Source organism: Urocitellus parryii, chromosome 5, assembly GCF_045843805.1.
Source record: "Urocitellus parryii isolate mUroPar1 chromosome 5, mUroPar1.hap1, whole genome shotgun sequence".
Classification (NCBI taxonomy): domain Eukaryota; kingdom Metazoa; phylum Chordata; class Mammalia; order Rodentia; family Sciuridae; genus Urocitellus; species Urocitellus parryii.
Genome location: NC_135535.1, coordinates 5132463 through 5144843, shown reverse-complemented (window position 1 = coordinate 5144843; position 12381 = coordinate 5132463). Strand labels below are relative to the sequence as shown.

The 12381-nt window shown below is 60.4% G+C and overlaps 1 protein-coding gene across 5 annotated transcripts in view; it reads right to left on the bottom strand.

Moving 5' to 3' along the window:
- Positions 1 to 563: 563 nt before the first annotated feature.
- Shisal1 (shisa like 1) overlaps positions 564 to 12381 on the bottom strand; it is a 95198-nt gene continuing 83380 nt past the window's right edge. For all 5 annotated transcript variants that reach the window (XM_077798996.1, XM_077798995.1, XM_077798997.1 and 2 more), the window contains exon 5: positions 564 to 1790. In XM_077798996.1, coding sequence (XP_077655122.1) covers position 1790 — 1 coding nt within the window. In that variant the 3' untranslated portion in view covers positions 564 to 1789. The remainder of the gene's footprint in view (positions 1791 to 12381) is intronic.

The window sequence follows — 12381 nt, the reverse complement described above, 5'->3', positions numbered from 1 at the left end:
AATTAAAATGAGCCTCCAAACCGTCTCCGCCTGCCGCTCTGGACGCCTCGTCCCTGCGTGTGGTGTGAGCTCCAGCAGGGCCCCGCGTGGGGACTCAGCCCAGCCGGGGTGGTGGGATGAGGGTCTTCGGGCGGTCACGGGGCCCTCAGGTGCCCTCCCAGTGTGGGCAGGGCGTGGTCACCCGCACCCCATCCTGCTGGCCCCGGGGAGTGTCTGGCTGGGCTGGAGCCGGAGCCGCCCGCTGCCCAGGAGGACCAGCCTCGGCTCCTGCGTCCCTTTGTCATCTGGAACCCCCACGAGGTCTGTCACCAGGTCCAGGCTGAGACGCCCAGCTGCCCAGCTGCCCAGCTCCACAGAGCCTCCTCCCGTGTCCCTTGGACGAACGGACTCCTGGGCAGGCCCCCCCCACGGCCGCCCTCCTGCCTGCTCGCCCGGCATGGCCAGCCTCGGGGCCTGGGGGCGCTGCTCTCTGCTGAGTGGGACGGTGTGCGCGCAGTGGGGCCGACGAAATGAGGCGGCGGGCGCAGGAGGGACACACGTTTATTGAGCAGGGCCACCGAGCTGAGAGGCGGGAGAGTTTGGCCTAACACTGTGGAGGGAGCACGTCTACACTGCAGCCCGCCCTGGGGACTGACGGGACTGTCCCCCATTGTCCTTCCCTGTGTGCCCGGGGCAGCAGCAGGGCAGGGGGTGGTGAGGGTGAGCTCTACGGGCAAAGGTTACAGGTTTACGTGGAAGTCCCAACTTCAGGTGGAGGGATTTCTAGAACCTTCTAGAACCTTCCGCTCTGGTTTTCCATTGGCCTCGTCACCCTGTCTGGCAAAGATCAACGAGTTTCTCAGACCCCAGGCCTGACTCACCTCTCATCACTGCCCGGCACAGGGTCCAGCAGGGCAGGCGCTTAACCTGGACGTGCTGAGCACTGAGACCCTGGGCGGCCGTGGGGGAGGCGCTCGGGCCCCGGGCTGTGGAGCACTTTGGGTCTCTGCGCCCAAGGGCTGACCTTCTGCTGGCCACATGGCCCTGGCAGCCTGCCCACTCCAGCAGCTCCTGTGTGTGGCAGTGGGCGGCCTCCACGTGGCCAGCTGGTAGGGACGAGTCCCTAAGAACCACCTGCTGGCACTGTCCAGTCCCCAGGGCCCCTGAGGCACTGAGGCTGGCCTCACACACGGCCAGCTCCAGCTGGACCCTGCTGCTGACTGCAGCAGGAAGCCCGGGCCCTAGAGGAGGACACTGGCAGGACCCCAGCTACGTGGTGACCTGTGCCCATCAGAGGACTTGCAGGGGGACCGCAGTAAGAACTAACCCAACAAACAAACACACACACACCCTGGATCACACACACGCACACACTCACACTCACACCCGATACTCGGACACCACAGGCCCCGGGCCACTACAGGAGGGGGCAGAGGTGAGGGAGGCCTCGGTGCGTGGACCCCGGGTGGGACCCCCGGCTGGAACCCTTCTGGCTCAAGTCTGCCAGGGTCACCCTGTGTTGGTCACCCGAGTCCACAACGAGTCACCCTCGGAAGCCACCAGCCCAAAGGAGAACTATTGCTTGCGGACGGGTGGCCCAGGACCCTCCCCGGCACCCCGGCCCCAGCCCTGAGTTTGCTCCTGATGCTAGAAGTCCGTGGAGGGGGGTTTCGGGCACCGACGGCGTCTCCTCCTCTGCCGCTGCCTCCGCCTGGGCTCCTCTTGGCGTCTCTGTCCGAGTTGTCCTTGGAGGCTGCACCGGGTGCTTCGGGTGTCACCTCCCCCATCCTGAGGCACGGCAAAAAGGTTTTCTGAGGAAACAGAAGGAAACAAAGTATCACCTAGTGTCTCTTCCATGGGAACTTGCTGGGGTCATTTGTCTGGGGTCTCAGGGACAGAAAAGGCCAGGTTGTGTCCTCTGGACTTGGTGAATCATGTGACTATGATTCTGGGAGCAAGACAAAACATGTGCTGTCCCTGTGGCTCTGGATAGCACTTGTGCCCTAGCCCATGCAATAAGAGAAGAAAAATGCAGATTCAGGATTGGAACAGAACCAGGATCGCAGTGAACTGAAGACCAGCACCTAGAAACTCTAACAGACCAACAGGACGTCCGTCAGAATGACGGAGCAGATGTAAAGGGGTGAGTCCCATCTGCGAGACACCAGGTCGACATAATACTCAACAGCGTCATCCACCCCGCAGTCGCCAGGCCACCGAGGGCCGTCTTGTCTGGGCACAGTCTCAGTTAACACAGGCTGTGCTGATGAGATTTTTAGTACCGTTCCCCCGCGGCCCTCAAAACTGCTCTGGCTGGATGACAAATTTCCTGGTCCCAGTCGCCATCACAAACTGGAAATATTAGAAACACGTACAGATGCCACTTGCAAGATGACAAAACCATTACGTATCTCAGAGTCACTCCACTGAACATGCCCCTGTCCTACAAAGTCATGGGGAGGACACGCAGGGGCCCCCAAAACGCCTGGATGGCTGGAGACCAGCGGGCAGGGGCAGGATCGTGGAGACGGCCTGCGGGGACACGTTCAGCTTTGACAGGAGAGTTGTCGCGGGCAACACAACGAGAAGCAGAAGACCACCCACCTGTGGGGAGCCACGATCCTGCCTCTGCCCACGGAGGAGCAGCCGCAGTCACCAGTCTCTCCTTGGCAGATGAGGGGGTCACGTGGCAGCCCACGCCCTGTAGCAGAAGTCTGCTGGGCTACAGAGGACCACGGTGATTGCAGGCTTTGCTTATCGCCATATCGCCAGGGGCTAGCTGGCGCACAGTAGGGACTTAATCCATATTTTTTTAAACATTTTTTTTTAATATTTATCTTTCAGTTTTTTCAGCAGACACAGCATCTTTGTTGGTATGTGGTGCTGAGGATCGAACCCGGGCCGCACGCATGCCAGGCGAGCGCGCTACCGCTTGAGCCACATCCCCAGCCCCAATCCATATTTGTTGAATGAGTGAATGTGCCAAGAGTTTAAAGCCCTGATCAACCATCTCGTGATCATGAAATCAACAAAAAAACCTGTTGAACACATTGAAGATTATAATTCCCATGGCCCTGCTTAAATACCCTACAGAGGACACTCAGGCAGACCGAGGGGCAATGGGGTCACTCTTGAGGAAAACCCCTGGCAATTAGCACAGAGTCTCTTTAACTCTAGGGCCACGTCTGAAAGAAATCCAGAATGGGGGTTATTACAGAGAGACGAAAAAGACAGCAAAGAACTGACGTGGGACGGACGGAGGTGAGACGGGGAGGCGATACCGACGACAACTGCGACTCATTCAATTATCGTCTGGTGACTCAGAAACCGAGGTGACGTCAGAGGCATCAAGGTGAACGGAAAGTGACCAACTAAAACAAACTGCTGCCAGCAAAAGGGAGGGAAGCAGAGAATTCTGGGTTCTGACCTTCTCCCTCACAGGGAGAAAATGAGTCCTGCCTAAGAAAAACGGGTTTTAAGTATATGGTGTCGCGTTGTGATCACGAACGAAGGTGGCCACGGACTCGAAAACACAGCTTTCCAAATTATCAGAAGGCTCATATACAAAAAGTGAAACCAGGAAAACAGGACACGTGGGGAGATGGGCACCCACAGGAGTCCTCAAAGCAGGAAGCACTTCACCCAGCGCGTCCGCCCCGTCAGTGGACGTCAACGAGCCACACACACTGGCTCAAGAGAGGACCCTCAGACTGGACACACAAGGTGCCTGGGACAGAGCGACTCAGAGAGGTCGGGACTCAGGGCCACGGAACCGTGTGGTTAAAAATGGCTGAAGGCTAAAACTTATGTCATGTGAACCGTGTCCCATTTTAAAAAGGAGGACGGGCAGAAACATAACAAACGGATGCAGCCCAGGGAACCAGGGCTCTGGCTTCAGGATGAGGGAAGCTGAAGGTGGGCAAGAAAGAGCAAAGAGAGGCAGGAAGGCTCTGTGAGCGGATCCAGGATGAAGGTCGCCAGGAAGAGCTGACCGCAGTGACGGAGCTTTGTGAGTCACAGCAAGGACCGCTGGGGATGGAGGAAGAAAGGGCAGAGTGTGCTGCAGCCTTGTGTCTTCACTCACCTCCTCAGCCCACTGCAGACGAAGGGGCGGAAACCAGTAAGAATATGGGAAGCCAATGACTGTGTGTGTGTGTGTGTGTGTCTGGGGGTGGGTGTAGAAGACAATGTGATATTTATAAAAATGCTTTTGAAAATGTACACACAAAAAGGGACTATCAGGCCTAAATTTTCAAAAGTAGAAACAGAATGACATTCTCTATTACCGTATAATAGAATTTGAGAATACTAACCACAAACTCACACACATACACACACACACACACACACACACACACCCAAAACTGTAGCATCAAGAAGTATGTAAACTCTTTCAAATAACTGTTGAATCAAAGGGAGCAAAATAAATAAATAAATAAAAATTGCAAAATATTTAGACAATAACAATTAAACTTTTCAAAACAAAAATTCAAAAACCATTTTTAGGAATAAAAAAAAATTTCAGAAACTGGTGATGCAGCCAAAGCAATGCTCAGAGGAAAATTCATAGCCTTAAAAAAAAACATGATTTTTATTAATACACAAGAATGCATGAATTAATCATCCATTTCAAAAAGCCAGAAAAGGAAGACAAAATAAACCCAATATAGATATAAGAGAGCAATAAATAAATTAAAACTGAAATGGAGTTAAAAACAGAAAAGGAAAAAAGGGAACTAATAAATCCAGCTGCTGGTTCTCTGGCAAACAATGAATCATGTTAACTCTTGGTAAATCCAATGATAGAAGGCTAGGAGGGGAGACACATGTTGGAAGGACTGTCTGTACCTTCGCTCTCCTGCTCCACTTCCCACTCTACCGTAACCTCTTCAAAAGGCTCCAACTACTCCACAGAATTTGCCCTTGTCAAGGTCACCAACAACCTCCATGCTGCTAAAGCCAGTGGTCAGGTCTCGGTCCACTCCACCCGTCCTCTCAGACCACTGACTTGAGTGGTCCATCTCGTGTCCTGGAGGCTCAGCCTCTCTCCTGGCCCCTCCCCTACTCCCTGCCTGGTCTGCCAGTCCCTCTGCTGGTCCTGCCCCACCTCCCAGCAGCCTCTTCCCCGGTCATCTCTACTCATCCTGAGATGGCACCTCCTCCCATGGCCGTGAGTGCCATCTGTTGACACTGTGTGGCCTCCAACTCCACCCACCCTCCATGTCACAGCCGCATCGTCTACTCGACGACACCAGCTGGACATTTAAGAGACCTCTCAAACTCGGTATTCCTCAAGTCAAAGTCCCCGTCTTCCTCCCTGGACGAGCCCTGCCCACAGATGTCCCGACCTCGATGGCACCAGGCTACCTGCCATCTGCTCACCTGGTGGTCCTGGGGTCCCCTCTGGCCCCTCCCACACCCCATCTAAAGCCCCGTGCTGCCTGTGGGTCTGGTCACATGGCGCCCCGTCCCACCCCACCCAGAGGGAACGAACGGCCCCAGCAGCTGCCCATGACCCACTCTGTCCCCTGCCCAGGGCACCCGTGTCCTCTGCTCCCCTTCCAGGGCTTGCCGTGGAGATCCGTGGCATCACTGTCACACGCTGAGACATCTCTTTGGATCTTGATTCTCCCATGGCCCCCGGAGGTCCCCTCAGTGGACCCCTGCGATTCCCCTGAACCCTCCCCTCCCGGCCTCCTGGCCTCCTGCCCTCCCCTCCCGGCCTCCTGGCCTCCCACCCTCCCGGCCTCCCGGCCTCCCACCCTCCCAGTCTCCCGGCCCAGGGCGCTGTCCACTGTTCCCCGCCCTCCTTCACGGCCAGGTCCGATCCTTTGCCAATCTCCTCGGCTCTATTTCAAAACAGACCAGAACCGAGCCACTCTGGCCACTGCCCCTGTGGCCAGGCCACCGCCCTCCCCTGCCTGGACTGTGCGGAGACTCACTGCTCTCACCTCCCCGCAGTTGGTCCTCAGCACAGAAACGCAGGAGGAAGCACAGTAGGGCAGCTTGATCCCGGCCACCTAACCTTCAGAACAAATCTTTATTGTCTCTCTGGCTCAGAATCCTCTAACGGCCTTGGTGCCTCTCCTGGCTGCGTTCCGACCTGGTCTCCTGTTACGCCCCTCGTCACACCTCTGCAGCCACACGGGCCACCTTGGGGGTCCCCAGCATCTCCGGTGCTCTTGCCACAGGACCTTTGCACCTGCTGGCCTGCTGTCTAGATGGCCCCCGGGCCTCCATGCAGGACTCACTTTCTCAGCACTCGGGTCTTGGTGCAGTTGGATCCTCAGGGCAGGGCTTCTGGGGCTGAGTTTTCTGTGCCACCCAAGCCTTGAGGACTCGCAGTGGGGGCAGGGGGTGCTGGAGAAGTATGTCCCTCCTCTGTCCCCCAACCCTGTAATGTAGCCTGAGATTCACACTTTCAAAAGCACTTACTGAGCACCCACTTTGTGCTGGACGCTGCTCTGAGCTCTCCATAGAGATCACTCATTTAGTCCTCAGCAGAGCCTCACGAGGTCAGTCCTGTTGCACAGAGGAGGAAAATGAGGCCCAGAGAGGCTCAGCACGGTGCCCTAGCTCACACAGCACACGCGTGAGCGCAGGCAGCCTGTCTGCCCCAGGCCTGGACTTGGCCTGTCCTGTGTGATGTGAGCGCTGCGGCAGGAGACCCTCAGGTCCCAGCCGGGGTGTGACCCGTGCCCTGTCACCTTGTCACCGAGGAGCCACAGAAATGCGAGACGCTGGTGATCATGGGAACCGCGGGGGAGGGGGGGCAGGAAACCCTGCGCTTTCGGCTCCATTTTCCTGAAAACCTAAAGCTGTGCCCAAAGCAGTCGGTCACTCAGTGACCACGCAGTTCCCAAGACGGTGCACTGTCCCCAGCAGCCATCACATCAGCCCCAGGGAGGACTTGATTCAAAAGGTGGGCACGCAAGTGACGAAGGGGACCCGCCACCCAGACGTGACACGGGGTGACAGGCAGCGTGTGGCACCGGGTGGCCCAGCCAGCGTTGGAAAGGAGATGTGCTGGACATGGCTGTGCCCAGGGCCCCGAACCCGGGCCGCGCAGCGTGACCACGATCCAGCCTCGACGCTGCTGGGGGTCAGGAGGACCCGGGGCCGTGCGCGGGTCCCTTTCAACAAGGACTTGGGCTTCCAGGGATGTCCACGTCCGCGGGGCCCTGGAACCAGGCCCTCGAGGTCACTGCGGCCATGTGACAGCAGGGAGCTGCGGAGACCCCCCGAGACCCCGCCAGGGAGGGAGCAGGAGTGGGCGTGGAGAGTGGGGTGACCCGTGTGGCGGCTCAGGACACAGCCATGTCCCATGGTGGCCACTGATGCGGGAGCCCTGGACCAGGAGGGTGGGACCAGCCCAGCCTTGTAGATCTGGGGTGTGAAAAGCCACCGAGCCTGGGGACTGGGCCGCGGTGCCGCAGTCTGGCTGGGCACAGATCGCGAGCCACTCCAGCAGGGACCAACTTTATCTCCGAACTCCCACGTCACACTCCACACACGCTCCCGGGACTCTCCCGAACCACCCAGCGGCTCCTCCAGGGGCACACCACACCCACCGGAACTCCCTGCACCCGGGCGGCGCAGGCACCCACCCTCGGAACCCCCCAAGAACTCAACGGGAACCCCAAAGCAGCGGGCGGCCCAGGCAGCCAGAGCCGCCGTATTATGGGACAGTAAAGGTCTATATACGGTTGCATCAACCCAGCAGCGTCCTCATGGCCGCCGCTCAACCATGACTTCTGGCAAAGTGAAGGGGCCATTCCGACTCGGCGACTCGGCGGTGGCTCTCAACACCGCAAAACAGCATGATGTCCCGCGGCGGGGCGGGGGGGGGGGGGAGGGGGGGACGCCAGGAGGAGGTCAGGGCCCGTCCCCCACCCGGCCTGGTTCTCAGGTGGAAACGTGGAATCAGGTAACCCTGCGGGAATCAGCCCGAGAGGCTCAGGGAAGCCCGGGGACAGCAGGGTCCAGCAGGGCGTCCTGCTCCGGGGACCTGCGCATGGCATCGTGTGTGGCAGGGAGGGATGGGGGCGAGACGGGTCGCATGAACAGAAGAAGCTTAGGTGACAAAACAGAGGAGATGAGTCAGGGTTCTGCCGACCTCTGGTGTGGGCCTCCGCGTCAGGAGTCTAGCTTCGGCCCGACATGAGAACCCCCAGCTCTGCCTCACAGGCACGTGGGCGGGAAAGGGAAGGGGACAAAGTGGCCTGGACGGGTTCTCTGCCCAGGCCTGGGTGGTGGTGCCCACAGCCCTGGAGAGTGACGCTGGCCTGGGAGGGGCAGGGACAGGGAGCCCCAGGGACTGAGGGACGGTGGAAGAGAGAGGCCTGTCAGGGAGCCAGGTCTGTCGGGCCTCAGCCTGGCCTCCCTGGGGGCTGGGGACGGGCCTCAGCCTGGCCTCCTGGCCTGCCCGGCAAGAGCGTCTCCCTCCCGCTAAGAGGCTCCTCCTGGGGGAGGCCGCGTCCCCCGCTCCTCTGAGCCTCCTCCTGGCCGCCCTGCCGCTGGCCTCGGCCCCAGCCTTCCTCGGGGACCTCCCTGGAGGGCGCCAGCTGCTGCAGTCAGTCATGCCCGAGAGGACACGCGCTCTGCACCTCGGAGCGCCAGTCGGAGAGGGTGGGGGCTCTGGGCAGCCGGGCCTCGGTGGCTTTGGCCTGGCTCTCGTGCTGCGAGGGGGCCTGGGCTGCTTTCCTATCATCTATGCTTTTTACCCACATTTTTATGCATATTGTTTTGAACCAAATGAGATATTTCAAAATCAGCGACATTAGAAAAACCTCATGGACTCAGGTTTCCTCCGAGGCGCAGTTTTAGCGCTCGGCGGGAACCTGGGGACCTCTTCCCAGGTACCTCCATTAGGACCTCCGCTCCCACGGCCCGCTGCCCGGGGCACCCGACCCCGCTTCACCTCCCCCACACCCTCACCAAGCGCCCCGGGGCACGGCCAACTCCCACAGGCCTCAAAGTCGGGGTCTGCTCAGATCCCAGTCCTGCCTTTCACGGGCTGGTGACCCTGGGCAAGTGCCTGACCTCCCGGGGCCTTGGGCACCCCCCTGATAGGACTTTAGGCCGGCAGGACCCCTTCTCGTGCCACTGTGGACGGCCCTCTGCTGGGAACAGCTGCGGCTGCCCACCTGGATGTGGCCTGGCGTTAGCCATCTGCTCTGGGGACGCGGTCAGCACACCGCCTTCCAGAGGGAATCCTGGGCCCAGGCCAGTTTTGGTTCTGTTTCCATGGCGACCTGTCCCAGCCGTGCAGCACCCGTGGAGCAGGGAGCGTCCCGAGTGACTGTTGGCTTCTGTACCCGAGCGCCCCCGGCCCTGCTGTGGGGCCGCCTGTCCTCTCGGACACCCTGCTGGTCACACGCCCCTCACTGTCAACCAGCCGCTGGCCACCGACAGGTCCCCTGGGCTTGCAGAACCGGCTGCTGTGACGTCCTCTCCGTCCAGGCCTGGGCTGGGTGCTGGGGTCCTGGAACCGAGTCACGCCCTGCCCTGGAGAGCTGAGCTGGAGCCACACCAGGACCCCAAAGCAGGAGTGGCATGTGTCCAGGGTCTGGGCTCCCGAGGGTCCCCAGGGTCCTGGCCTGGGAGGAGGTCAGGGGCAGTCTCCAGGATGCTGACCCCGAGCAGAGTTAGCCAGGAGTACACCAGGAGGAGGGAGCATCCTGGTCAGGGCCACGTGGAGGGTCACAGTGGCTGGGAGTTGGGCCACTGTGCTGGGCCTTTCTTCTGAGCCGGGCACTGTTCTGAGCCTTGTCCCCATGGCACAGCCTGGCCCAGTGTCCTCAGCCACCCTGAGAGCTGGGGACCATGATCCGCACAGCTTGGGGACGCTGGGGCTCAGAGAGGCTGCGTAGCTTGTCCAGGGTCACACTTGGAGTGAGGGGCAGAGCCAGGATCCAGTCTGTGCAGCTGAGCACCGGGCCACACGGCCACCTGGCTGGGGACCATCCTGCTTAGCGGGCAGCGGGCAGGCAGCCCTGCGAGGCGGAGCCTGGCATCGGGAAGAGGAGCAGCGCAGCTGGCAGGCCGGGGGCTGGTGTCTGCAGCATCCCTGGGAGGAGAAGCCGAGCACCTGGCAATTTGAATCATAATGAAAGCTCCGGGTCTGGGGAGCCTGCAACTATGGGCGCTGAGGCAGGGGAATGCCGCCCAGCATGAGTGATTGCCAGGTGAGCTGCAGACAACCGTCCCTCCCGACACAAGATGACAGCAGCTCCCGCACTCAGCCCTGACAGTAGCCATTGGGCCAGGCGCTCCCCCACATGTGCCAGGAATTCGACTCCCAGGTGGGGACAGCTGTGTTCTGCAAAGGGAGCAGGCAGCCGGTGCTGGGACGCTGAGAACTGGCGGGAGGCGCGGCGATCCCAAGGGTGCGACCTGTGGGACTGTCCTTGGAGGCTGCGAAGGTGGTGCTGCCTGTGAGGTGGCCCAAGGGCAGAGAGGAGCCTGAGGCCCCCAGAGCCCCCCTGTGCGCCCATGGAAGAGGCCAAGACTATGCTGCCCACAGTGAGCGCGTGGGGGGGACGCGGCAGGAGCTCTCCCGTGGGACTCAGCCTGGGCCTCTTTGTAAAGTGATTGGCAGGAAGTCCTGAGGCAGAATCCGGGCCTGTCCTGTCACCCTAGGGACATGCACAGGCGCCATCACAACACCCAGTGTTCTCCCTGTCCCCAATCCCCAGAAGCTGTGCCTGTCCCTTTACAGATCAAAATGGGCTCTGCAGCTGGGGTGACACTCAGGGTCTCCAGATGGGGGTTGCTGGGGTCATGTGGCTGGGCCACAGGAGGGAGGCAGGGCCAGAGTCAAGGAGAGGTGGCCGTGGCAGCAGCCGGGCAGAGGGCGGCTGCCGAGGGGGGCATGGCTGGCACCTCCCAGAGCTGAGAAAGGCAGGGCAGAGGGATCCAGCCGGGGTCTCCAGAGGAAGCCCTGGCCCAGGGCAGGAAGCTAACCATGTGTTGCTTTAGGCCACTGGGTTTGTGGCACCTTGTTAGGACACACCTGTGCTGTCCCAAGAGCCATGCACTCGGGGGTCTGCTGGCAACCTGAGCAGCTGTTCATGTGGTCCCAGAGAGCAAAGGACCCGCAAGTCGCCAGGGGACAGGATGCACACTCTGTGGAGCGTCCACACAATGGAAGGCCGCACTGCAGTCAACAAGGTCAAAGCGTGGTGTGACTGTCAGGTCGGTTGGCGGTGGCTAAGGGAACAAAGCACCAGGCAACCCGCATGCGCAAAAGAACAACCAATCAGGCGCCCACAGACAAGCAGTGATGACCACCTGTCAATCAGCGGGGTCTCTCACCAACCTTGGAAGGACATGAGCTCAGCAAGATCCCCGGCCAACCTCAGGAGGACAAGGGACCCTGTCCCAAGCCCTCCCTCCCTGCCCTAAGCCCGATAAAAGTCCAAGTCCAGCTGAGCCTGGGTGCAGGGTCTTGCCCGGAGCCAGTCTCAATATAGCCTCGTTCAGCAGCTTTCAATCTGCCTCCTTTTGGTCACCGGTGACCGACCTTCTGGTGACAGGCCAGGCCCTAAGGCCATACCGTCCGGATCCACTCGGCTAAGCTCAAGAATGGGCCAAAGTAACTCAGGGGCTGGGGGTCAGGGGTGTCACGGTGCCAGGAAGCCTGGGTGTTGGGAAGTTTGGTAGCTGAAGTTCATCAAGTTGTGCCAGTGTGACACTCCGTGGGGCCATGACCCTTGAAGCCGCTATGGTCAACAATGCCTTTCACAGCCCAAGTGCCCTCTGCCATGCCCACGGTGACACTGCCTCAGGACGCCATCTCGGAACACCTCCAGCCGCCCAGCTGATAGGGGTGCAGGGCCTCGGGGAGGCAGCCTGGTGTCCCTGCTCTGCACCTTCTGAAGCAGGCGACGGCAGCTCTGGAGGAGGACACTGCTGTGGCGCAGGTGCGCGCTCCTCCCCAGGCACAAAGCAGCCCCAGTTGCCGCGGCGCAGTTCTGCCCGTTTACGGTCGTGGGCGCGGGCACCTCTCATCCGAGTGGCACCGCAGGCCGGGACCAGGTGCGACGGCCCCTTTCCCAGGCGGGAAGCCGAAGTCCACAGGGCGCTGCCGGCTTCCCAGCCGCCCAGGCTCCGGAGCCCCTCCCACCCGGCTCCACCCACCTCAGGGGTGAGCCCTGATTGGAGGAGCCCTTTACTGGGCCCCACCCCCTGGCACAGTGAATGGCCCAGAGACGGGGGTGTGGTCCCTGGGAGCCAATCAGGAGCAGCAAGGCATGTCTGGGCCTGGGTTTGAGCCCACCGGGGCTCTGATACCTGTTGTCCCTGGAATAGGTGGAGGCTGACTGTGGCCCGGCCTCTTCGCTCCTTGTGAACTTGGCACACAGCTGACACTCTTCAGCCTCTGCGCTTACCTAACTAGGA